Below are 25466 nucleotides of genomic sequence, written 5' to 3'. Positions count from 1 at the left end.
TGAAAACAGAGACACTTCTCAGGCAAGATATATCTTACTCAGGGTGTGGAAAAGAGTAAGGGAGATTATTTTAATCTAAGTGGCCTCACTTACCTTTTTCTGTGATACACGGAAAAGTGTTCGTAATTTTCTAAAAGCAGATTTTTCCTCAAACACCTGAAGCTAAAGTTGTTGTATTTGTCATGTATTGTTATCAGAGCATTATAGCATAATTTTCATTGTTGTTTGGACTTTCATTGTGGGATGTCAGGTTATTATTATTATTTTTTTGCATCTGTTCATGTCTTGAGGCAAAAATTGTCACAATTATATAATACAAAGTTTTGTTACAAAGAAGAAAACTTTTGACTTTGAATAATTATATATCCATCACTTAAAGGATTTGAGATGGTTTTCAATAAAAGGCATATACAGTTAAGCACTGAAACATATAATTGGGTCCAAGGAAAGGTGGGAGAAAAAATGCTTTTACAAAGATAAGCATGGTTCTGATTCAGCTTCAATTTTGACTCTAAAGTTCCTAGCAGCTAGTGTAGAAAGGGAGGAAACTCAATTCCATCTCGGTATTAGAAGGAAATATAAGTACAGTAGTAAAGTTCATGTTTTATTATAGCAACTTAAAAACCTCAGGACATAACCTAATAACAGTTTAGTGAAGGTCATTCTGCACATGGTTTCTTCCTTTATATTTCAGTTACCACTTAACCACTAGAGCGATTATTAAACCCAGTAACCTGTTCTGACACATCACACTCTCTACATGGCTACCAGTGTTCTTTTTAGAACAAAGATTTAATGAGTCATTACTTTCCTAAGACATTTGTAGTGATTTTTATATTAGTGAAGTGTCATTCATGAGACAGAAGACACTCCAGTTATTTGATCCGAAGTTAATGTGAAGATTGTTACCAAAGTATAAAGTTAATTAAACTATTTACTGGAAAGGGTAAAGCAAGCACTAAGGTATCACAGAGGTAAGAAAACTGCAAACTGGATTCAGTTCTTGGTACATAAAAGAAATGTCACCACCAGGGTGAAGAAGAAGTGTTGCTGACCTGAACCCCCTTTCTAGCCTCCTGTTCTGTCATTCTCTCCCCACTATTACTTCAACCCTCCTTCCTGAGTATGGTATGAACTTTCAGGATGCCCTTTCTTTGCCCATGTTTGCCACCCATGGCCCTCTCCTTGCATGTCCAGTGAACTTTTTTATTTGTCAGTGCTGAACTCAAGTGTTACCTCATCTGGGAAACCCACCTCCTTCTGCCGCAGAGTCAGTCTCTCCTATTGTTTGCTATGTGGCAGGATGGGAATTTATTTTTTTGTCTCTGTGTGTGTGTTCTACAGCAGTGCTTTTCACACTACGTAGAACATTCAAAAATAAAGTGTTTTCACACTTCCAAAGCACAAATTAAATATATGCTTTCATAAGACAAGTATTAGGGATCTTATGATTTGTAGTTTTAATAATTTATATAGCTGTATGTTTGCCATAGGTATATGTAGGATGTGGGGCTGAGGGAATAAGGGTTAGGGTTGTAGGAAGAGGCGAGAGAGAAGTAAGTTGGAGATTTAGCTGGGGGAACAAAGAGAAGAGGTTGAAATTATTAAGTTTTAGAATCTAAGTCCCCATGGAGCTGAAATTCAGACCTATAAAGAGAAGATGTGTTACTCAACTTGATTTCAGGTTGATTACATAATTCTCTCCTTGAGAACATGTTAAAAGGACTAAAGATAAAAGATGCCTTTTAAAGTCTGTTCAGAGAACATCTGATATGTCTCAATCTGCAACATGTGCTCGTACCAGTAATGTGAACACTTATATGATAGGTATTTAACTTATATTTTTTAAACCCCCAAATGTGTAATTTTGTGAAAGGCTTTTTATCTAGTGATGGGTATTATTTATATTTGGATTGAAAAAAACATCAATTCCCAGTTAATTCCAAATTCAGCTTCTTATGTAATTTATACAACACAAAAATTTAAATGAGTCATGTACATCACGTGTATATTATAGGACATGTGTAACAGCCAGGTTTGATTAATTTTTATTGGTCTTGAGCTTACCTATATTTATCCTGCATTTTCAAAGTTATTACTAGATCAAAATGAAAGTGGGGGCAAAGCTACAGAACTGTAAGTTTGTTTTTGATTGCCTACTTTGATTTTGCTTTATTTTTGCTGCATACAGCTGTTGGTTTTTATTGTAAGTATCTTAAAGACTATGGTATTCTATGCCCTTGTTTGTTTGTATTATTTTGTTATTTTGTTTATTATTTTTGTTTATTATCTTTTTAGTCATTTTTTTGAATATAGGTATGTTTTTATGTTTGGATAGAAGCAGTATACATGCTATTCTGTAACTTCTGAAATGTTCTTTGGGATTTCTGACTCAATACAAAATGAGTCCTAAAAAAATTAGGAGTGTGGCTAAAAGGAATTTGAAAAGGAATTTTTTTCTAGATCTGCATGTAGAACTTACAGCTTACTTCTTTTCACTTAATAGCACAAACCCTTATTTGATTTATTTCATATAGTAAACTTAATTTTTTCTTCATTGAAAATTTGGTTATTAGTTTTTAATTATAAAGGAACACAATCATAGTTTTAAAAAAATTAAACTGCCAGAATAAGATAGAATATGAGTCTCCACTCCTCAGAATTTAGTTATTAATTTACTTGTATATCCTTCCAGAAATTTCATTGCACATAAAATGTGTCTGCTGTTGCTTACACCCCAAATGAGATGTTTTACTTTTCTTCCATTTAACTGTTTCACTTTAGCAATATACCTTTGAATACTTTTCTGTTTCAAGGTGTGGTGTTCTACCACGAATTTTTAAACAGCTAACAGAATTTTTTTAACCAGTCCTCATTAGTAGACATTTACAGTATGGCCTAATCTTTGTGTTCATGTATCTTTACCTGTTTTACGTATGCATTATTATATTTTGAGTTTTGAAAAACTATTTTGTGGGAATTTGTTTTCTCGTTATATAAGTGCCTAAAAAATATGTGTTTTGCCATTTGACTTGCAAAACTTAAAATGTTTACTATCTGGCTCTTTACAGAACAATTATTTCAATCCTTAATATACCACTACCCTTTGTTTTTTCGTGTGGCGCTTTTCACTATATGAATTGTCTTCCTTACTTGATGTCTGTCTTTCCTTGAGCTCATGTTTACTCACTTGAATGTAAGTAAATTCCCTTAGAGTGGAGGCTTTATCTGTCTCACTTACCACTGTAGCTTCATCACCTGGAACCCTGTTGACACATAAGAGGCACTTCATAAATATTTATTCAGCAATTAACAATTTAAAGCAGAGTGAAAAGTCAATCTTTTTTGTAAAGATCATCTTAAATACCTAAAAGTTCTCCCATTTTTAGTGTAATCTCAGGGTCAGTACTTATATCCTTCAGGTATTCATTTTTTAATTTTAATGCTGTAAGATTTATAAGTTAGCTCTCTAGAAACTTCATCTCTGATTGAAAGTCTAGATATCTGAGGTTTCTACCTATTACATAAGATTTCTAAATATGAAATATGAACCTTGATCGTCCAAGATTATTATTAACTATTTTTGTTTTTGAGACGGAGTCTCACTTTGTCGCCCAGGCTGGAGTGCAGTGGCGCCATCTTGGCTCACTGCAAGCTCTGCCTCCCGGATTCATACCATTCTCCTGCCTCAGCCTCCCGAGTAGCTGGGATTATAGATGCCCGCCACCACGCCTGGGTAATTTTTTTGTATTTTTTTTTAGTAGAGACGGGGTTTCACCGTGTTAGCCAGGATGGTCTCATTCTCCTGACCTCGTGATCCGCCCACCTCGGCCTCCCAAAGTGCTGGGATTACTGGTATGAGCCACTGCACCCGACCCCAAGATTTTTTTTTGACAGAGCCTCACTCTGTCACCCAGGCTGGACTGCAGTAGTATGATCTCGGCTCACTGCAGCCTCTACCTCCTGGGCTCAAGTGATCCTCCCACCTCAAATTCCCGAGTAGCTGGGCCTATAGGCACACACCACCACACCCAGATAGTATTTGTAATTTTTGTGGAGGCAGGGCTTCTCCATGTTCCCCAGGCCGGTTTTGATCTCCTGGGCTCAAGTGGTCTGCCCACCTCAGCCCCCTACAGTGCTAGAATTATAAGCATGAACCACTGCCTCGGCTTCCAAGATTCTTTTTAAATGTCTGTTTTGCCTTTAAAGTTGTACTGTATTTTTGTGTGCATTTTAGCTTTGTGCCTAAAATTTGAAATGATGGAATCATTTTTTCCCTTTTGATTCAACTTTATTCGAACATGTTGACCATTCGTCTAAGTGATTAACATTTGAGTGTCTGCTGCATGCCAAATATTGTGCTTGGCATGTATGTGGTTTTCCTACTAACCAGAAACATGTTTGTAAAGAATATTATGTAATATAATGTAACAATTCTAAAATAGAGGTTTACACTGTCATTAATATTAACGCAGAGAAAGATTTTCCTCTGATGGCTCTCCATTGCTTTTCCAAGTTGACGTTTGTTACCTTGGCAGATTCATCAGAGTTTGGATTAAGGGGTACCCTTTAGATATTGCCATTTATGAATCTGTTCTAAAGGCACCTGTTTGTGATACCTGAATCACTCTTATGTGATCATATAACAATTTGTCCTTCAAATGGACAAATCACTTTAGCAAAGTATGACTTTTTAACACTATGCAGCAAGATATACAATTGTGTGCTCCTTCCCAGATGTTAAAGTATATTGGCAGCAAGGGAAGAGAACATGAAATGTGTACAAATTCCCACCCTTTGTGAATAAATTTCTCTGAAGAAAGTAATAAAAGGTATCAGAACATCTCCCCATTCCCTCAAGGTCAGTCAGTACCACTGGCTAAGGCTCAGTCCCCAAAGATCTAGTAAAATGATTCAATTCTAGAGCCCAGGACGGCTAGGACCTAGTTTTATGAAGAGGGTAGCAACAGTACAGGTAATAACAGTATATTGTTTTTTCTTTTTTTATGGACTTAAAAAGATAGTGGAAACCCGTTTGTTCAGTATATTTCTCTTGGCAAATTGAAATTTCCATTTGTTTGCAATAATCTTCTAGCACAGGGTAGAGAAGTATATTAGTCCGCTTTCATGCTGCCGATAAAGACATACCCAAGACTGGGCAATTTACAAAGGAAAGAGGTTTAAGGCACTCGTGGTTCCACGTGGCTGGGGAAACCTCACAGTCATGGCAGAAAGCAAGGAGGAGCAAGTCACATCTTGGATGACAGCAGGCAAAGAGAGTTTGTGCAAGGGAATTCCTCTGTTTAAAACCATCAGATCTCGTGAGACTTATTCACTATTGTGAGAACAGCATGAGAAAGACTCACCCCCATGATTCAGTTACCTCCCACTGGCTCCCTCCCATGACATGTGGGAATTGTGGGAGTTACAATTCAAGATGAGATTTGGTTGGGGACACAGCCAAACCATTTCAAGAATTATGTCTGATTTTGGTGGATCTTGAAACAGTCTGACCTTAAGCCTTGTAGGTTTAAAAATCTGATGATGTCAGCAGCCCACTAAGGATTGGCTCATCAGAATGAAATCTGAACAAGATGCATTTGATGACTCAGATTTCTTAATACATTGAGGAAAGAGAGTTTGATGCATCCTTCTTACAGAAGGAACCAGAGTAGATGAAGTATTCTACTTTCAACTTGACAAGACCCAGAACATTCAGCATACTTTGGTTAAGACCTCTTGTCCCTGGAATTACATTCATGTATATGCAGTTGAATCTTTCAGTCCTGAGAGCAAGTCTTTTTTTTTTTTTTGGTCCTCAGTCTCAAGAGGACCAAAAAATTTATTTTATGAAAATATTTCCTGCCATATCTGTATCTGTTCCATTTCTCCCTTTTAACCAGGGACATTTCGAGATAAATTTGTAATTTGTTGTTTTTTTTTTTCCCCCCTGTAAAGGCTAACAGTGTCCATAGTGCCAAGAAGGTGATGCTGGACAAACAGTTTAATTACTTGAGCCCCCAAAATCTTCCCCCCTGCCCCCACTGCAGTCATCACACACATACAAAAAAGCCACAGTAATATATATTCCCTAATTTGTTTTTTTCCTTTATGAGACTGGGTCTTGCTGTGTTGCCCAGAGTGGAGTGCAGTGGCATGATCTCAGCTCACTGCAGCTTCAACTTCCCAGGCTCAAATGATGCTCCCATTTCCACCTCCCGAGTAGCTAGAACTACAAGAATGTGCCACCACACCCAGCTAATTTTTAAAAATTTTTTGTAGAGATGGGATCTTGCTGTATATCCAGGCTGGTCTCGAACTCCTGGGCTCAAGTGATCCTCCAGCCTTGGCCTCCGAAAGTCCTGGGATTACAGGTGTGAGTCATACCCAGCCTGTACTCCTAATTTTTTAAAAAGGAAACTTTTGCAACAGTAATTTATTGTCATAGGGAAAATTTTTAGCATTTGTTCATGCTATAAAATCATGTTTCACTTAAATTTAATTATATTAAATATCAGCTTATCGTGTTGAACATTGATCCAGAGTTCTATAATGACAAAAAGAAATAAGATAGAACAAGGGGGGGTAGAATATTATTATTTACATGTGCTTATCATATAAACATTGTCTCAAATTAGAATTTTTCTACTAATAGCAGAAATCACAAGGGCAAAGACTAAGATTTCACCAGGTGAACATTTAAAATTTTCCTGTGTTAAAAATAAATAAAATATAGAAACTAAACATTTTCCACGTCATAGTTGGACTAAGTGGTGTTATCTACTACAATACAGTAGGAGAAAAACATAAAGGATACCAAAAAGTATTTTTAAAAAGAAATAATGGTTCATTAAACCATTATCAGTTACTGAGTCTTACCAGTAACCAAAGAAATGAAAAAATAATGATATTATTTTTGGAGGGAGGAAAAGAATAGGGCTTATGAAATGGGAAAGTAAAACAAAACATTAATACACACTTTTTATAAGGATGTGACCAAATTTGTTCCCTTACACTCTAGAATTATAAAATATTATAACCTCTCTGGAGTACAGTTTGGCAGTATATTTCAAAAACCTTAAGAGTATGCATGCCTTCTAAGTCAGCAATTCTGTTTTTGAGAATTTTCACTGAGGAAGTAGATTGCCTGCAGAGGCTTACTTACTTTTGACAGGGGGTAACGGGACATACCATAATGTCATTTATAATAACAGAAAGTGATAAGCAATCTAAATGTCATTAGGGGTTTGGATAATTGAAATATATGAAATATACATGATGGAGTACTATGTCTTCATTAAAAATAGTTTTGTAGAAGAATATAATGGCATTAAAATGTTTTATAAGATATTAAATGAAAAAATTCTGGCTTCCAAATCATATATATAGTATGAGCCCAAGTTTTGTCTTTGGGTTTTTCTATCAATGATTTGTTATCTGAAAAAAAAAATGGATATATTTATCAATAATGCAATAGTGACTTCTGTTAATATTGTGAAATAGAAATGTATATTTCAGTGTTCAGAGGGATCACTGTGTTTCACATTGCTTTGTGAAGGGTTTAAAAGTAATTTTTAAAAAAAATAACAAGGCATATCTTTCTATTTATGTAGATATCCCTGATCAAGTTATAAGAGTTTTCAAAGTGGATCAGCAAAGTTGCTACATTATCATCAGTAAAGACACTACAGCTAAAGAAGTAGTTTGTCATGCTGTTCATGAATTTGGTTTGACCGGTGCATCCGACACATATTCTCTCTGTGAAGTTTCTGTTACCCCTGAGGGTGTCATAAAACAGAGAAGACTTCCAGATCAGTTCTCCAAATTAGCTGATAGAATTCAACTCAATGGAAGGTGAATAAGCTTATTAGTGGATGTGCTTATTTGTAGATGTGCTTTTGAAGATTTCCTGTTAAAACAGATATTGTAAGTAGAAACATCATCATGTTTTAGTGCTGCTGAATTCACTCTGCAAGACAGCTTGATAAAATATCTTATCACTCCTGCTAAAAATAAACTCTTAGAACCACTGATACAGTCTAGTTCCTGTTTTTTTTATAGAGGAAGCTGAATGATACAAATCTTCATATATATCTGAATGACTGTATCTACTAATTTATAAATTTGTTTTTAATATGGCCAGTATGTACTTTGGCAAAAGAAGCCATGGTTTTCACAGTTCTTTTTCTAAGTAGTTTTCCTTTTATGAATATGCAGGAAAATTTTAAAAAATTTTAAATGTGTTCTGAAAATTATTTAATAAACCAGATTGTTTCTGTAGTACATTTGTTCCTTACTCTGGCTTTTTTTTTTTTTTTTTTTTTTTTTTTTTTTTTGAGATGGAGTCTCCCTCTGTCACCCAGGCTGGAGTCCAGTGGCGTGATCTCAGCTCACTGCAACCTCCACCTCCCAGGTTCAAGCGGTTCTCCTGCCTCAGCCTTCTGAGTAGCTGGGGCTACAGGCACATGCCACCATGCCTGGCTAATTTTTGTATTTTTAGTAGAGACGAGGTTTCACCGTGTTGGCCGGGCTGGTCTCAAACTCCTTACCTCAAGTGATCTGCCTGCCTCAGCCTCCCAAAGTGCTAGCATTACGAGCATGAGCTACCGCGCTCAACCGCTCTGAGAATAATCTTTTTGGTAACCCAGTTTCATATGTAGAACAAGATCCTTAGAAAGCTTACAGTGACTGCATGCCATGGTTGCTGTGAAATGAGAATGAGTTAACTCTGTTTTGCTGGCTGTACATAGTGGTTAAGAACATAGACCCTGGATTCAGACTGCCCACATTCAAATCCCAGCTCTGGCTATGCTATGTGACCTTGAGCAAGTTATGTAGCTTCTCTGCCTGAATTTCCTCACCCATAAAATGAGGATCATAATAATAGAATATACCTCATGGGAATGTTGTAAGATTAAATGAGTTACTAAGTATACCATACCTTATAATGTTAACCATTGTTATATATAGCATAATGAGTTTCAGCACTATTATTTATGGCATTGTCTTAGGCATATGAACAATCTAAAAGCAGAAAAAAGAGTTTCTTGACAGTAAAAAATAGATGGATAGATGGATACAAACTTAGGCTTAAATCAAGTTGGATTATTAGAAAAGAATGAAGTAAAAGCATGTGATACATTACCTCTTTTCCTTAGTAACATCCCTGCACAAGATGTTTCCTGTCTCTTAGCTTTTAAGTGCTGTAGAATTGTTGATTTAAGAGAAGAAAGCAAAATATTGGTCTTAATGTATGGTAACTGATAAGTGCCACTTGCTGGAATAAGGTTTTGTATTTAACAAGGGAGAAACCATTAGTGGAAGTGTTTCCCCTCCTTTGTAGATTTCATTCTTCTTGCTTCACTTGGAAATTTATTTAAAAAGGAAATGAGTGGAGTAACTTCTGAATAGAGATTTTTAACTGTCTTGATTCAGGAATTTATTTTGCCTTAATTAGAGTTCATGCTGTTCATAAACAAATATTTACATAGTACCAATCCTCTGTCAGATAAAACAGTAAGATAAAAGCTTTACGAGGGCAAGGCCAGTACCTAAAATAGTATCTGACAGATAGTTTCATAAAATAATTAAGTTCATGACATAACAACATTATTTTTACTCTTTAATAAATGCCGGTTGGTAGAATAAGAGACAGACTTCTCAAAAATCTTTTCATTTAAAATGTTAATTTTTCATTTTATCTGTAAATGAATACTTTCGGCTAAAAGTTATTAACAGTAAAATGATATTTTACAACAACAAAAAAGGAAAAATGCTCTTATTTAATCATATTTATGAATACATTTATTTAAAAAAATTTTTCCATTTAGGTATTACTTAAAAAATAACATGGAAACAGAAACCTTATGTTCAGATGAAGATGCTCAAGAACTAGTTAAGGAAAGCCAGCTATCCATGCTGCAGCTCAGTACCATTGAGGTGGCCACCCAGCTGTCAATGAGGGACTTTGATTTGTTTCGTAATATTGAGCCGACTGAGTACATCGATGACCTTTTTAAGTTAAATTCCAAAACAGGAAATACTCACTTGAAGAGGTTTGAGGACATTGTAAACCAAGAGACATTCTGGGTTGCCTCAGAAATTTTAACTGAAGCAAATCAGCTCAAACGAATGAAGATTATTAAGCATTTTATTAAAATTGCACTTCATTGTCGAGAATGTAAGAACTTCAATTCCATGTTTGCAATAATAAGGTAAGTTGGTACAAATAGGTACAAACGTCTGTATGGTTTTGTCATTACATGAAGCTGATTTTCTACTTAGGTATTAAATGCCTATGAAAAGAAATGTTCAATTAATATGCCTTTATTGAAGTGTTGTTAGATTTAATGTATTTTCCATTCTGGTGGTATTGCGTTTTTCTATTTTTATTTCTTCCATCTTTCTTTTACTTCTTTTTTGTAAATGAAAGTGGGTGATTGCCTTCTAATTTTTCTTTCTCCCCCCTCACCTCCAACCGCCTGCCTTGAGTGATTATTTCATCTTTGGATATGTGCCCAGTGGCTGGTCTTTATCATTAGACTTCCGTACTGTGCTTTTTTAAGTACCTGCTTCACTATGATTTGACACTGAAGGATCACAGTATGGTATCAGTACTTTGACCTGAAGTTGCTATTTTGAAACAACATCGATAATAATAATGGCAACCATTCGGTAAGCTCTTCCTGTTTGCCAGGCACTACATGAGGTATCACTGGACGTGGTGTTCCTCAAGCAAGTTAGGCCATTAGAATAATAAAAATGCTTTGACATTCGTAAGCCCAGGAAGTATAGATAACTATGTGAGCTCTCCCACTCCCTTCTCCCCACTTATTATGAGAAGTTAATTGTAGGTAATTTATTTTCTGACCTTTATTTAGCACACTGTAGATCAACAAAGGGATTCGTCTTAAAACAAGTTTAATTTTAAAAGGGAGAGGAGTTGTAGTTAGGTCCATTTTTAAGGCCATGATGTGCTTATAAATCACAGCGTAATTCCACTTGAACTAATCCTACCTATACACATCCCCCACAGAATTTATAATGATTTGTTTCTATTCCTCATGTAGATTAAGATTAAAAAGTAGAATCTTTATAGGGACTCTTTAATCATGACTCTGTCATGGTAATAGGATGTGCCTTTATTAAATTAACCAGTGTCTACAATTGAACTGAACACTCTAGGAGTATTGAATAGAGATTAACAGAGTGGTCTTTAGAATCAGCTGCACCTGTATTTGAATCCTGCCTCTCCCATATAGTAGCAGTGTGTCAGTGGAAGACTGAAGATAGGTTTTCTTATCTGTAAAATACCACCTATACCACAGCTTTTAAACAGCTAGGTCTAAAACAGGGGAATAAAGATGCCACTGATAAACACTTGGAAGGCTAGAAATTGAACCTGTTTGGAAAGGAAGCATCAAGTAAAGAATTTGAAAATTATGGGCTCAGTTTTAGAGTCCACTGTGAAGAAAATTGATTGACACTGAGAGAATAGATCTCTGTATAAAAAAGAGGGTAGAAAGAAAGTGGTAGAGGTCTAAAAACCATACCTTAGTATGATGACTCAGTGTGAGGGTAAAGAAAAAGAGTCTAGCCAAAGAGATGGAGGATCAGTACAAGAAATAGAGTAGCACAGTTATGATAGTGTCATTAAAGCCAATGAAAGAGAGTGATTTGAGAGAAGATGTGATGGACAGTAGCCAAAAGAAGGGGGTGGATAGGAAAGGGCTGAGATTTGGTTAAGAGGCTTTGTTTGGTTAAGAGATTTGTTTTGTTGCAAAGAATGTTTGTTCTGCACATTTTCATAGCTCATGTAAAGATCATTTTCTTTTGTATTCTTTTTAAGATAATTGCTTCATATTCAGGTAGATCAAAGAATATACTCTTTTCAGCAGAGATGACAAAGGTGAATCATTCCGTTCTGGCTATAATTAACAACTTTTTATAATTATAAAATAATTTTAACTTTTTGAATAGACGTGACATGTACGTGGAAAAAACTTTAAAGATACTAAAAGAGTACACAGTGAAACTCTCTCACTCAGTCCCTAATCCAACCAAATTCCTCTCCCCAGAGATAGTTACCTTTTTTCATTCAAGAAATACTATATGCATATAGCAAGCATATAAATATATATTTAAAACCACCTTGGCTTATTTTTTTAATTTATCTTGGAGATTATTTAAAATCAGTTCTTATACAGTTGTCTCTTTTTTTTTAAACAACTACAAAGTACTCCTTTGTATTATGGAGTGCACATTACGGATATTTCTAAATTTCCAGCCTTTGGCTGTTTAAAACAGTGTGTGGTGTTTATTTTTGCCATGTAGAAATTTTTTTATTTTTATGTAGATGTATTTTTTTTTTTCCTCCTGGAGTTGCTGCGTTTTGTGGTTGGTTAAGAACAAAGAATTGCCTAGGTTTGAATCCAGTGTTGGCACTTGTTGACTATGTGAACTGAGTTTCCTCATTTGTCAAATGGGAAATCCTGGTAGTTCCTACCTCATAGGGTTAAGAGTATTCAATGAGCTAATACATTGAGAGCTCTTAGAACACCCTAGACAAAATTTTTTATTAATCTTGAATTCATTTTTATGTAAACAGTGAGATAAGGAAATATATCTTTCTTTGTCCCAAATGACTTATTCGCCCAACATCATTAATCAATCTTTTTTTCTAAAATATGCAATGCCATCTATTATGTACTGAAATCTAATACATATTTGGGTTTATGTCTGCACTCTTTGCTTCATTGATTTGTCTATTTATTTACTGTTTTAATTGCTGAAGTGGTAAAATAGGTTTTAAGGTCTGGTAGGGCTAGTCAGACCCCTCATGACTCTCTTCATACTTTTCTTTGGCTATTTCTGGCATGTTTATTTGTTTCCTATTAGCTTTAGAATCAATTTATGTAGTTCTTTTAAAAAGTTTTGTTGATGTCCGGGCACGGTGGCTTACGCCTGTGATCCTGGCACTTTGGAGGCCAAGGCCAATGCAGGTGGCTCACAAGTTCAGGAGTTCTAGACCAGCCTGACCAACGTGGTGAAACCCCATCTCTACTAAAAATACAAAAAAATTAGCCAGGTGTGGTGGCACATGCCTGTAATCCCAGCTACTCAGGAGGCTGAGGCAGGAGAATCACTTGAACCCAGGAGGTGGAGGCTGCAGTGAGCCGAGATCACGCCACTGCACTCCAGCCTGGGTGACAGAGCAAGACTCCGTCTCAAAAAAAAAAAAAAAAAGTTTTGTTGATGTTTTCATTGAGATTACATTAAATACCTATATTACTTTAGTGGACATTTGATAGCTTTGTAACAATGGCTCTTGCCATCCAAGAACACTTACTCCACTTGTTTCAGTTTTCTTTTATTTCCTCTGTGGAGTTGTTTTATTAGTCTGTTTTCACACTGCTATATAGAAATACCTGAGACGGTGTAATTTATAAAGAAAAGAGGTTTAATTGATTCACAGTTCCCCATGTCTGGGGAGGCCTCAAGAAACTTACTATCATGGTAGAAGGCGAAGGGCAAACATGGCGTGTCTTACATGGCAGCAGAGAGAGCGAGCGAGGGGGAAAGTGCCACACTTTTAAACCATCAGATCTCTTGAGAACTCACTGATTATCATGAGAACAGCGTAGGGGAAATCTGCCCCCATGACCCAGTCACCTCCCACTGCGTCCTTCCCCTGACATGTGGGGATTACAATTCCACATGAAATGTGGGTGGGGACACAGAACCAAACCATAGCAATTTTTATAGTGGTGTTCATGTAAATCTTGAACATTTGTTTGAATGTTTAATATCTTTTACTGCTGTTGTGAATGGGATCCTTATATTATGAATGGGATCCTTAAGTTTTCTAATGGTTTCTGCCCAAGTATTCTAATGCTTATGAATATCAGTGTTGTACCTAGTACCTTACTGCATTCTTCATGCTTCTAATAATTTTCAGTTACTATTTTGGGAGTTTTGAGTTAGACAATCTAATTTTCTTCAACTCATGATAACTTTACGTCTCTCCATTTATTAATAGCTATTTCTCTATTTTGTCTGTTTTCATCTGCTGGTGCTTCATATGAAATGATACTGTTGTCCCTCAGTATCTGTGGGGCATTCGTTCCATGGCTCTTCACAGATAGCAAAATCCTCACATACTCAAGTCCTGCAGTTGACCATGAGGAACTTGTGGATACATAAAGTCAGCATTAGCAGGTTTCACATCCAAGGAAACTGTATTTTTGATCCACATTTGGTTGTGAATGTGGAACACTCAGATACGGAGGGGTGACTGAATTTATTGAAAAAAATCTGCATGTAAGTGGATCTGTGCAGCAGTATTCCATGGTAGCAGGAGTTAGCCTTGTATGTGAATTGTTTTATCCTTTACTTTTTCTTAGTAAATGGAGATTGTGGCAGCATTAGGGCTGCTTACAACTCAGAGTTTCTCCCTTCTCTCCTGTCTCAAACAGATTTGTACCAAGGTGTATCACTGTGTGCTGTGCCAAATAAAGGATTGTTGGCTGGGCATGGTGGCTCATGCCTGTAATCTCAGCACTTTGGGAAGCCAAGGCAGGCAGATTACTTGAGCTCAGGAGTTCAAGACCAGCCCGGCCAACATGGTGAAACCCTGTCTGTACTAAAAATATAAAAATTAGCCAGGCATTGTGGTACACACCTGTAATTCCTGTAATCCCAGCTACTCAGGAGGCTGATGCACAAGAATCACTTGATGCTGGGAGGCAGAGGTTGCAGTGAGCTGAGATCGCACCACCGCACTCCAGCCTGGGCAACAGAGCAAGACTCTGTCTCAAATAAATAAATAAAATAAAGGATTGTTGTTTTTACTCTGAGGGCAGAAAGAGTTCTGCTTTGGAGAACTGTTGTCAGCTTTCATTGATATCTTCAGCTACAGACATTATTTTTCATCAGATTTGCTTACTCCTGTTTGACCTTGACTATTTTTTGACAACCTTTCTAGTGTGTTTAGGAGTTTTTTATCTCTTAGTTTTGGTGGATATGAAATTTGTATTGGTTACTCATCCTTCTTATAGTGGTTTGGGGAAATTTCTGAGAAGCAAAAGGGAACAAAGATACCTAACTCCATGCCTTAAAGTCAGAAATCAGGAGAAGATTTTAAACACAGTGGTGTGGGTAAAAGTCAGATGGCTGAGAAACAGGATTTGCTGATAAGAAAATTGAGGCATTGTATATACACTATTCATTTGGCAACCTACCTATGTGATGGTACTGTAGAGGTAAAGGATTCATAAAGACTTGGAGCCTAATTGGCATGAATTATGTTTTCAAGTTAGGGAATATCTGTGCCTATTTAAAATCCTGTGGAAGGGAGACATTGAATATCTGGAGGCTTAGTGAACAGGATTAGAACCTAGGAATATGGATGTATTGGAATCAGGGATGTGAGTGAACAAAATCGCGGGAAAAAAAGGCTTCCTAAGGTGTAGAATTAGCCCCAGTTATTATTTAACAGTTGTTCTCAGCATTACTTAAACAGCTTTAAAATAGGTAATGTCTCCATAAAGTTATTTCTAAGTAAAACAAGCAACATTGTGATGCTTGAAGTTTTTTTTAAGTTAAGTGTCTATTTTGTAGAATTATTCTGTCACTTAAATGAAACTAAAATAAATGCTATGTAGGTATACAACTATAGGCAAGCATTATAGTTTGAAAGAAGTTCTTGTTGTAAGATTAGGGAGTCTCTTATTTTTTTCTCAGTTTTTCTCAGTTTATTTCAATGTGTTAAAATATGTCCCTGCTTATTTTTAGTTTTATTAGAGAAAATGGTGTATATGCTGACCTGAGTCCACCCCTTCCCCCAAGTTTCTTTTTAATGTTTCTATTCTCATCTTTGGCAGTGGCTTGAACCTGGCATCTGTAGCAAGACTCAGAGGTACTTGGGAAAAGTTACCAAGCAAATACGAGAAACATCTTCAAGATCTACAAGACATTTTTGATCCGTCTAGAAACATGGCAAAGTATAGAAATATTCTTAGTAGTCAAAGTATGCAGCCTCCAATTATTCCACTCTTCCCTGTTGTCAAGAAAGATATGACATTTCTACATGAAGGTATGAAAACATTATTGATGTTTTACCATATGGTTTATCTAAAGTCTCCCTGAATTGATTTTTGTGTATGGTATATTTCCTATTCTATTAACTTGGTAACTATACACTATTTTACTGTTTTTCTAGTGTTGAATTAGATGTCATACCATACATATTTGTTAACTAGTTTAATTATTAGTACTTTTTTCTGTGTCAGATAATGCAAAGAACTTAGACCACTTAAATTCCATTTGCTTGGCCGGACACGGTGGCTCACGCCTGTAATCCCAGCACTTTGGGAGGCCTAGGCAGGTGGATCATGAGGTCAGGAGATCAAGGCCATCCTGGCTAACACGGTGAAACTCGTCTCTACTAAAAATACAAAAAATTAGCCGGGCGTGGTGGCGGGCGCCTGTAGTCCTAGCTACTTGGGAGGCTGAGGCAGGAGAAGGAGCCTGGGAGGCAGAGCTTACAGTGAGCTGAGATGGCGCCACTGTGCTCCAGCCTGGGTGACAGAGCGAGACTCTGTCTCACAAATAAAAAACAATTCCATTTGCTCATCTCCTGATTTTCATGCAGTTGTTGCTGTGCTTTTAACACAAGATATTGTTGCTTAATAAAGTCAGTATTTAACCTTGCCTGTATATTTACTTTTGTTGTTGTTACTACTATTTTTTATTCCTTCTTGCATTTCAGAGCTTCCATATTGCTGGGCATAGTTTTTTGGCCTTAGAGAACACTGTTTAGTATTCTCCTTAAGTGAAGGTTTGCTGGTGATGAATATCTCTTAATTTTTGTTTATCTGAAAATGCCTTTACTTCATTTTCAGAGGATTTTTGGTTGGCAGCTATCTTCTTTGAACACTTTGAAATGACATTCCGTTGTTCTGTGCCTTCCACTGTTAATGTTGAGAAGTTAGCTTACAGTTTTATTTGCTGTTGCTTTGACTGTAATCTGCCTTTGTTTGATACTGGCTGTTAGGATTTTGTTTTTTCTTAATTTTTTTCTAGTTTTGCTTAATATGACTAAATGCGGGGTTTTGTTTTTGTTTCTTATTCTGATCGGTGTTTATAGGACACCTTGAAACCTATGGTTTTATATTTTTCATCAGTTTGGGAAAATTCTCAGTAATTGTATCTTTTATTCTCTCTTCAACTATGTCTCATCTTCTGGTAAATTCATTACTGATTTCCTAATTCCAGTTATTATTTTTGTTTGTTTGTTTTACAGTTTCCTTTTTCTTTTTTTAGTTTAATGTTCTTTTCCAGAGTTCTCATTGTTTTTTCTTATCTTTGAACATATTCAACACAGTTATTTTAAAGTCTGCCTCTAATAATTCCATAATCTGGATCCCCTTTGGGTCTTACTCTGTTTTCTCTTTTTTTCTCTTTCATTTCTGTCATGTTACGTTTTCTCCTAATGTGCCTGGTTATTATTGAAAAGTGAGATTACAGAAATAATCTCGCTTTTTGAATGATGTTCCATATCTCCAGAGAGGATTAAAGTTTGCTTCTGGCAGGCAGTTAGGGGTGCTAGAATTCCAAAATCACTTTAATCCATTTTGATGTAATTTAACGACAGACTTTTATCCCACTCTACATTCAGTTTATCCTTGGTCTCAGGATATAGCTCCTCAGATTTTCAACCAAGCATTGGAGGTTTACAAGGACTTAAGTTGCTTTTCCTTTTACCTCAAAAGACAGGGTGTGTGTACTTGGTTTTTCAGCTCATTATCCCTTTCTGAAATCAGATATACCTAGGGGCAAGCACTGGGAAGTGTTAAACTTGCTTCTCTGCATTTTTTTGTACTTTTGTCCAGCTTTTCTGATCTCAGCAGAAGTGTTGTTCTAATTATGTAGTCTTACTGCCTCTTCTTTCATTATCACTCATTTTTCATAAGGAAATGTTATAGGCTTCAAATATGTTTTTCTGACGTGTTCCTTGAAATATGTTTATATAACTTGAGAGTATTCATCATGATTACTTTGTTTCCAGCTTGTGTTGAGACCCTGAACAATTCATGTGTCCAATATATATGTGCTGTTTACCGTATATTCCTCAGTCTTGCCTTCAGGGCCTTGGACTTTGACAGACCTCAGGGTCTACCTCAGGAGATAAATGGGGTCATGCTATGTTATAGACAAGTGTGAAAAAACAATGCTATCAACAGTCAGGTTGCCCTTTGTTTGGGATTTTTGTTTTGTTTTGTTTTTTGTGGATTTTTTTGAGTTGAGATCTCGCTCTGTTGCCCAGGCTGAAGTGTAGTGACACAGTCATGGCTCATTGCAGCCTCAAACTCCTGAGCTCAGGCAATCCTCCTGCCTCGGCCTTCCAGGCCTTCCAGAGTGCTGGGATTACAGGTGGGAGCCATTGTGCCCCCAGCCCATGAAACTGGTTTTAGAAGCCATGCACTGTTTATCATTTGACTTTATTCATAACCATCACTCCTATATGGAACACAGTTCCTAGTGGCTCATTCCCTAAGAGCAGGGTTGAACCATGTATGGGTATATCAGTTCTTAAAAGCAAAATTGGCACTGTGATAAAGAAGGTCCTTCTTTGTGCCCCTCAAGATTACCAGCTTGACTTTTGCTACTTTTATGTAGATAATTTAATTTTGAACTTAAACATTTATTTTCATTCTATAGGAAATGACTCCAAAGTAGATGGTTTAGTAAACTTTGAGAAGTTAAGAATGATTTCCAAGGAAATCCGCCAAGTTGTTCGAATGACTTCTGCTAACATGGACCCAGCTATGATGTTTCGACAGAGGTAGGACATTGAAATACGTAAAAGTGTTAGAGTGGTATCAAGGGTGATATAGTAATTAAAATATTTATCATTTATTGATCATATTTATTCTACCATATGTGCTGTACAAACCGCTTTATATGTCCTTTTCATGTAATCATTTATTATAATAACCATAACAGGTAGGTGATATTAGCCTTCGTTATACATATTAAGAAACTGAATGAAGCTCAGAGCAGTTTTTACATAATTTGCAAATATTTGTATGTGGATAGTTCTGTATTATTGTTCTATAAAACATCAGCAAGCCGGGCGCAGTGGCTCACGCCTGTAATCCCAGCACTTTGGGAGGCCGAGGCGGGCAGATCACAAGGTCAGGAGATCGAGACCATCCTAGCTAACAAGGTGAAACCCCGTCTCTACTTCAAAAAAAAATCAGCAAACAAATACAAGAAAATTGCTGATACTCATCTTGTTTTCATCTCGTTTCTAACCTAATTTGTAAAGTATTAGTCTGACTATGTCTTTTATTTTTACTGAATATTTTTAGTGTTCTGTTTCTGTTTAATTCATACTTCATTCCTGTAAACCATTTTTCTTTTTCTCAAATTATACTGTTTCATTTGTATATAAGTTTTTATTACATACAAATGAACAGAATTTAGAAAGTGCAAATTTAATCATACTTTACTAAAAATGAAAATTTTTATTGTGTTCTGTATTAACCTGATATTTTAAGAATGCTTTTTAAGGTTCATTTTTAATGTAATAACAAAGGCTTCCTCAGCTTACACAAAATTGAAACAAAGTATGTTGTTAAGCTATTCCTAGTAATTTTTATAATTTTCAGGGTGTAAATAAGACATTGTGGTTTTAATTTTTTATCTGATTTCCTTTTGGGCCTATGTGTATAGCTTCAGTTCACAGGGACATTAAAAATGAAATCATGTACAGGGGCTGACACAATTTCTATGGCTTAAAAAAATATACTGTGCTAAGGAAACAAAAATACTTGGTATTCGGTTGGTGCAAAAGAAATTGTGATTTTTGCCATTACTTTTACACCAACACAATACTTTAAAAGCCAGAGTTGGAATTTTCGTAACCCGATAGAACCAGTAATACACTGGGTTTTTTTGTTACTTGTTTTCTTTACATTGTTGTTTAGGGGTCTTTGTTTTTGAGACAGGGTCTGTCACTCTGGTTGCCCAGGCTGAAGTGCAGTGATGGTGTCTCAGCTCACTGCAGCCTCAACCTTCCGAGTTCAGGTGATCCTCCCACCTCAGCCTCCCAAGTAACTGGGGCTACAGGTGTGTGCCACCATGTCCAGCTAATTTTTTTTTTTTTTTCCAGTAGAGACAGGGTTTTACCTTGTTGCCTAGGCTGGTCTTGAACTCCTGGACTCAAGCAATTCACCTGCCTCAGCCTGCCAAAGTGCTGGGATTACAGGCGTGAGCCCCTGCACCCGGCCTAGGTGTCTTTGTTTTTGCAAGCAGTTGATCTGATGGTTTCTCTGGTTTAGAGATCCACAAAGCATGAAAGGAAGGGGGAGTGTGCCAGATCTCCTCTCTTCTACACATCCCAATTCTGAACACCTTGAGAATCGCTACATGTAATGATTGATATCATTGCTTAACAGTCTGGAAGCAGAAAATAGTAAGAACTAGGTACCAAAGCAAAGAAGGGTTTGTTTGGTTTTTTTGTTGTATGTCCTTGTACAATGACCCTAACACTCCCTATTGGCTTATATGGACCTCTGTTTACTTGTACGTATTAACATCCTGGTTCCTGAAGACATGATGAATTTGTGACCCTGCCAGACCAGTTTATAATATACTAAGTACTAGCCATACTTCAGTAATGAGCAAAGGAGAAAAACTGATGAGGAAATTAATAAACATGGCTGTTTTCTTGGGAATGGCCTGGATTGAATAGAATAAGGTATTGGGGGAAAATAAGAAACATCTGTATTAAAGATTGGACTGAATTTTTCCTGAATCAGTTTTGTCAGCCAGTGCTAAAATGTAATACCTTTCCTTAAGCAAACAATATCCATTTTGGTGGTGTATGAGTATCTAGTTTGGACAAAGTAACCCCTTTTAACAGTAATCAATTTGCAGACTTAAGAAATAGAATCTTTAGTCAATCAAACAGCAATGTAAAGATATATAGTATTATGAAGATTTTAATGATATGTTTTTACATACATTTTAAGTTGGATTTGCTGGTCAACATTTCTTACAAGACATCTTGTCAGAGAAATTTCTGCACTTAAAAATGAAATTTTATGTTTTCATGTTCCTTGTAATTTCATTCTGTTATTTGAATGAGTGGCCCAAAAATCTTGCCAGCAAGATGTTCAGAAATTCTATTCCTTTAAGGTCTTTTCCCTTAAAAACTTTGAATTCAAAATTTATATTTTAGTAAGTAAATGTTTTTCCTTAAGCTTCTTATTTATATAAGCTTCCTGATGAATTAGGTATTTATAATTGGTCTAAAGCATATTTTTATAAAGTATTTTGGAGCTTTTTTGACCTTCAGTATATACTCATCTTACCCTCCTGCCTTCCATTAAAGTCATTTTACTGTTAAGCTGTAATTTTTTCCTGATAAAATTTTTCTGTTTTCTGTCTGCATAGTTTCTCTGACTCTCAGCTGTTGTCTTTTTTCTGTGCTTTCCTATTCAAACACATGCTTCAATGTTTGTGGCTCTTGCTTACAGGAAGAAGAGGTGGCGGAGTCTGGGGTAAGTGTAGAGATGAACACAACTGGAATGAAGGTTGTGCGACTCTTAACATATATTGCATCCTTTTCATTAATGCACGCACATAAAATAGCATGAATTCTATTAACCCTGTCAGCCTACATTCCTGACAAATGCCTTCTGCTAACAAGGTGAAATTAGTGATAGAACTGGCTATTTTTCCTTTATTTTTCCACTATTGATGCCCTATAAGTCCTTTTTAGATTTTAATTTAGCTAGGTCAGTTAGATGATGATAATGATAGCGAATATTTGTTGTGTGCTTGCTATGTGCCATACATTGTTCTAAGCACTCTAAACAAATTATCATACTTAATTCTACTACTACCCTATAAAGGAGATACTGTTCTTTCCATGGTACGGATGGGAAAGGTTGAGTTGCCTGAAGTTTTAGAGTTCATTAATGGTAGATCCAAACCTAGGTAGTCTAATTCTAGAGTTCACACCACTTTCTTTTATTCAAATGCCACATTTTATAAAAGTAAATATATCATATAAAAATGAAAGATCTGTTTATGAAGGTTGCATTTTCCATCAGTTTTCTAAAAAGAGGCAGCCCTTATCCAAGCCGTACTATAAAATTGAACTAGAAGATGATTTTATTTCCTCAGACCCACTAATGCCACTTACTTGTAGCGTTGATTGAATTTTATTTGAAATTTTTACCAGCTTTAATTGAAGACTCCCTTATCTTTAAAGTTGTGATAGAATCAGCAACTGCCACTATTTGTTATAGAGTTAGGTCTCTACTTCTACATAGCTAAATGTCTATTTAGAATCATAGAATGTTAAAGATCTTATAAATCATCTATCTAGTCCTTTCATTTTTAGATGAAGAAAGAGATGACTTTTGTGGATGAAGGGATTGCATAAGAAGAATTTTGTTATTTTAAGACTTGTAGTGAACCATGAAGTTAGAAGCTTTTATTACATGTAAGAAGAATTTTTTTGTGAGCCACCTTCTTTATTTGAGTCTTGTCTCATTTGTGGTCTTGTTTTCTGTTAATGCTTGGTAAACTTGACTTTCCTTCTGTTTTCTTTCTCCCTTCTCTATGTGTTTCCCATGTGTTTTCTTCTGGATCACACATTTATTTCTGGGTCTCTTTTGGCTCTTCTCACTGAAAATAGAAATTGATACCTGGCATTACTATTGTAAAGAAGAATACTTGGACAATATCTTTTAGTGGGTGTTGGGTGTGTTTGAATGACTTATTTTAACATGTTTCACTGTTCATTCAGCTTTAGGGTTGCACTATATGATGCTTGCAAACATTAGGTATATTTATTTTATATCAGCATTTTCTGTTTTCAAAGTAGTTTAGAAAACATTTTATTGACATTTATCACAATGTTTTTATTTGTTAGAATTTTGTGTCTCCTAGATTTGTCAACACCTACTTTTTTTTATATTAAGTAAGATGAAGTCATTAAATATTTGTGTTAAAATTTGCTCCTAAATAGCTGCAACTTGATTTTACTGCATTTCTTTGAATGCAAGACATCGTCAATTGTTGGGCATATTGTTATTTTATCTACTACTAAGGAAAATCACTGCAGTGTTCTGTTACCACTGAGAATTTCTACTTTATGCTTATTGAAGGAGTTCTTATGGACTTGGCTATGGATTTTTATTACAGTGTCAAAACTGAATTTTTAAAAATCAATATTTTTATTCACATAAAAAGGAAAATATAAGCAAAGTAAATTGGTTTAGGTTTTCCTAAAATTTCTTTATATTCAAAATATGAATCTTCTGAAATGTTTTCTTTTAGAGTCATTAGCTTCTGGATTTTGTTTTCCAGAACCCTCCTCCCCCATACAGTATTGCCCTCTGTGCCATCCAGTGTGTTGGTAATGTACCATTTCTTTGAAAAACCACTAAAGAACCAAAAGCTGCTGGTGCTGGGCTCTCAGGCTAGGTTTGGAAATAATTAGAGTTAGTTTTCTCTTGTCACTTGCTTTGGGAATGTTCTTGAACTTGTCCGATTTACTACTTCTTTATAATGATTTGGTCCCTGGAGGTTAAAAGGCTAATTCACTAATGGCATTGGATTTTCTTTGAAGCCATTCTGCAAGTTTTGAGGTTTCTGCAGAGGTAAATAATGTCTTGTCATAGTTTCTGCCTGGCCAATAGCAATTGAAAGTTGCCATTGAGTGTAAGATATACCCCTATTTGAAAGATCTTAAAATGTGAAAGAAAAAAATGCCATAACGCTTTTTCAACTATGTTTCACTTAATTTACAATGAAAGCATTAGGATTTTAGTGTCTATTGCAAAGTACATATATGAGCACTGTGGTCTTTGTATTTAGAATATTTTTATATAAAAATGGAGCTTAATTTAGAAAATCCATAGATAACCTTATTATTTTGAAATGGCAAAATAAAATAACATCTAAATAAAAATTATAGAAGAATTTTGTATTTGTTAGCCTTGTTAGAAAGGACAAACATCATTGCAGTTACTGTTTTCCATTGGTTCTAGATGTGCAGTTGTTGTAGGATGTTTGCCAAAAAGAGTAGAGTTGGGGTGAAGCTGTAGCTTGTTTGAATTTTGGTTATTTCCACCCAGCTTGCAATTCTGTCATATTCACAGGCATTACAAAAGTGATGTCCCAGATCCTCAGTTCTAGAACCCAAATATTGCCTAACCGTTCCATATGTGAGTGGAAGCATTGAGTTTTTACTGCTTTCTGATTTCTGACGATATTGAATTGCGTATAAATGCTGTAAATTTTCAGCTGATATGTTATTGGTAGTTCTGTTTGGGTTTTGGCCAAAATAATGGTTACTGGTAAAATTGGTTTAACATGCTCAGAGTGGGCCTGCTATAATGGTAGTGGCAATAGCATGTCCAAAGCAGAACAACAAGCAGAACTACTTTAGAAGCCTCATTGGTAAAGAACCCCGGTTCAGAGATTCGGCTGAGGATGGACTTGTCGTGGTCCAGACTCTTGCCATATCTTCAAAGCGTGGGTGGCCTCCAGGACCAGAGGAATGCTTTTTCTTGTTACTGTTGTGCCATGGGTTGCATAGGCACAAACACAGGCCTGATGGAATATGCCACTCAGAGGGGCATTGTTATCCTATTCTTTTGAATTCTGTACTTTGCCAAATCCTGTTCTTAATTCAGAACATCACCATATGTGCCAAATTACTTTACATTAATGCTCTTCATCTTTTAACTCATTTACATCAGCATGCAATAGCATTAACAGAACAAAATCTTTTAATCTTCATTCTGCTATGCTTATTTCTCATCTCTACAGCCCCTTATTCTGATTTTCATCTTCTTATAGGTCACTGAGTCAAGGAAGCACAAATTCAAACATGCTGGATGTTCAGGGAGGTGCTCACAAAAAAAGGGCACGCCGCAGCTCTCTGCTTAATGCCAAGAAGCTATATGAGGATGCCCAAATGGCAAGGAAGGTGAAGCAGTATCTTTCCAGTCTGGATGTAGAGACAGATGAGGAGAAGTTCCAGATGATGTCATTACAGTGGGAGCCTGCATATGGTACCTGTGAGTACAAGTTTTCATTTATGTGATACTAAAGAGCACCACAAAATAAAAACTTATTTCTCTAGAATTATACTTAAGTCCCAAGAAAATTAACTTTAACTCACAAAAGATTGCTAGCCTACCTTAAGCATCATGTGATCCAATTAATCACATACTGAATCCCATCCATTCCTGACGGCTACGCTATCCAAAAAATAGAGGAATAAGTAGATATTTAAAAAGCTTTTTAATTCTTTTAAAAACTGGATCATTATAGGGGAGCCTTTCTGTTTGAGAACATTTTTACATTCATCTCTAAAGAGTAAACGTAAGTGGAATTTTTACCTCTTTTTATTTCATGGATAATATTTACCAACTAGA

The 25466-nt window shown here is 35.9% G+C and overlaps 1 protein-coding gene across 8 annotated transcripts in view; it reads left to right on the top strand.

The window, feature by feature from the left end:
* RAPGEF6 (Rap guanine nucleotide exchange factor 6) overlaps nucleotides 1-25466 on the top strand; it is a 218444-nt gene that overhangs the window by 171905 nt on the left and 21073 nt on the right. For 4 of the 8 annotated variants that reach the window (XM_055299339.2, XM_055299343.2, XM_063612392.1 and 1 more), the window contains 6 exons: nucleotides 7614-7854; nucleotides 9831-10214; nucleotides 15882-16093; nucleotides 18721-18844; nucleotides 21546-21569; nucleotides 24886-25106. In XM_055299339.2, coding sequence (XP_055155314.1) covers nucleotides 7614-7854; nucleotides 9831-10214; nucleotides 15882-16093; nucleotides 18721-18844; nucleotides 21546-21569; nucleotides 24886-25106 — 1206 coding nt within the window. Of the gene's footprint in view, nucleotides 1-2191; nucleotides 2207-7613; nucleotides 7855-9830; nucleotides 10215-15881; nucleotides 16094-18720; nucleotides 18845-21545; nucleotides 21570-24885; nucleotides 25107-25466 lie in introns of all 8 variants that reach the window. The other 4 variants (XM_055299340.2, XM_063612391.1, XM_055299345.2 and 1 more) reach the window with 2 other exon arrangements.

Source organism: Symphalangus syndactylus, chromosome 11 (genome assembly GCF_028878055.3).
Source record: "Symphalangus syndactylus isolate Jambi chromosome 11, NHGRI_mSymSyn1-v2.1_pri, whole genome shotgun sequence".
In the NCBI taxonomy this organism is placed as follows: domain Eukaryota; kingdom Metazoa; phylum Chordata; class Mammalia; order Primates; family Hylobatidae; genus Symphalangus; species Symphalangus syndactylus.
The sequence above is the reverse complement of the archived record's forward strand: the minus strand, read 5'-3'. Positions and strand labels throughout refer to the sequence as shown.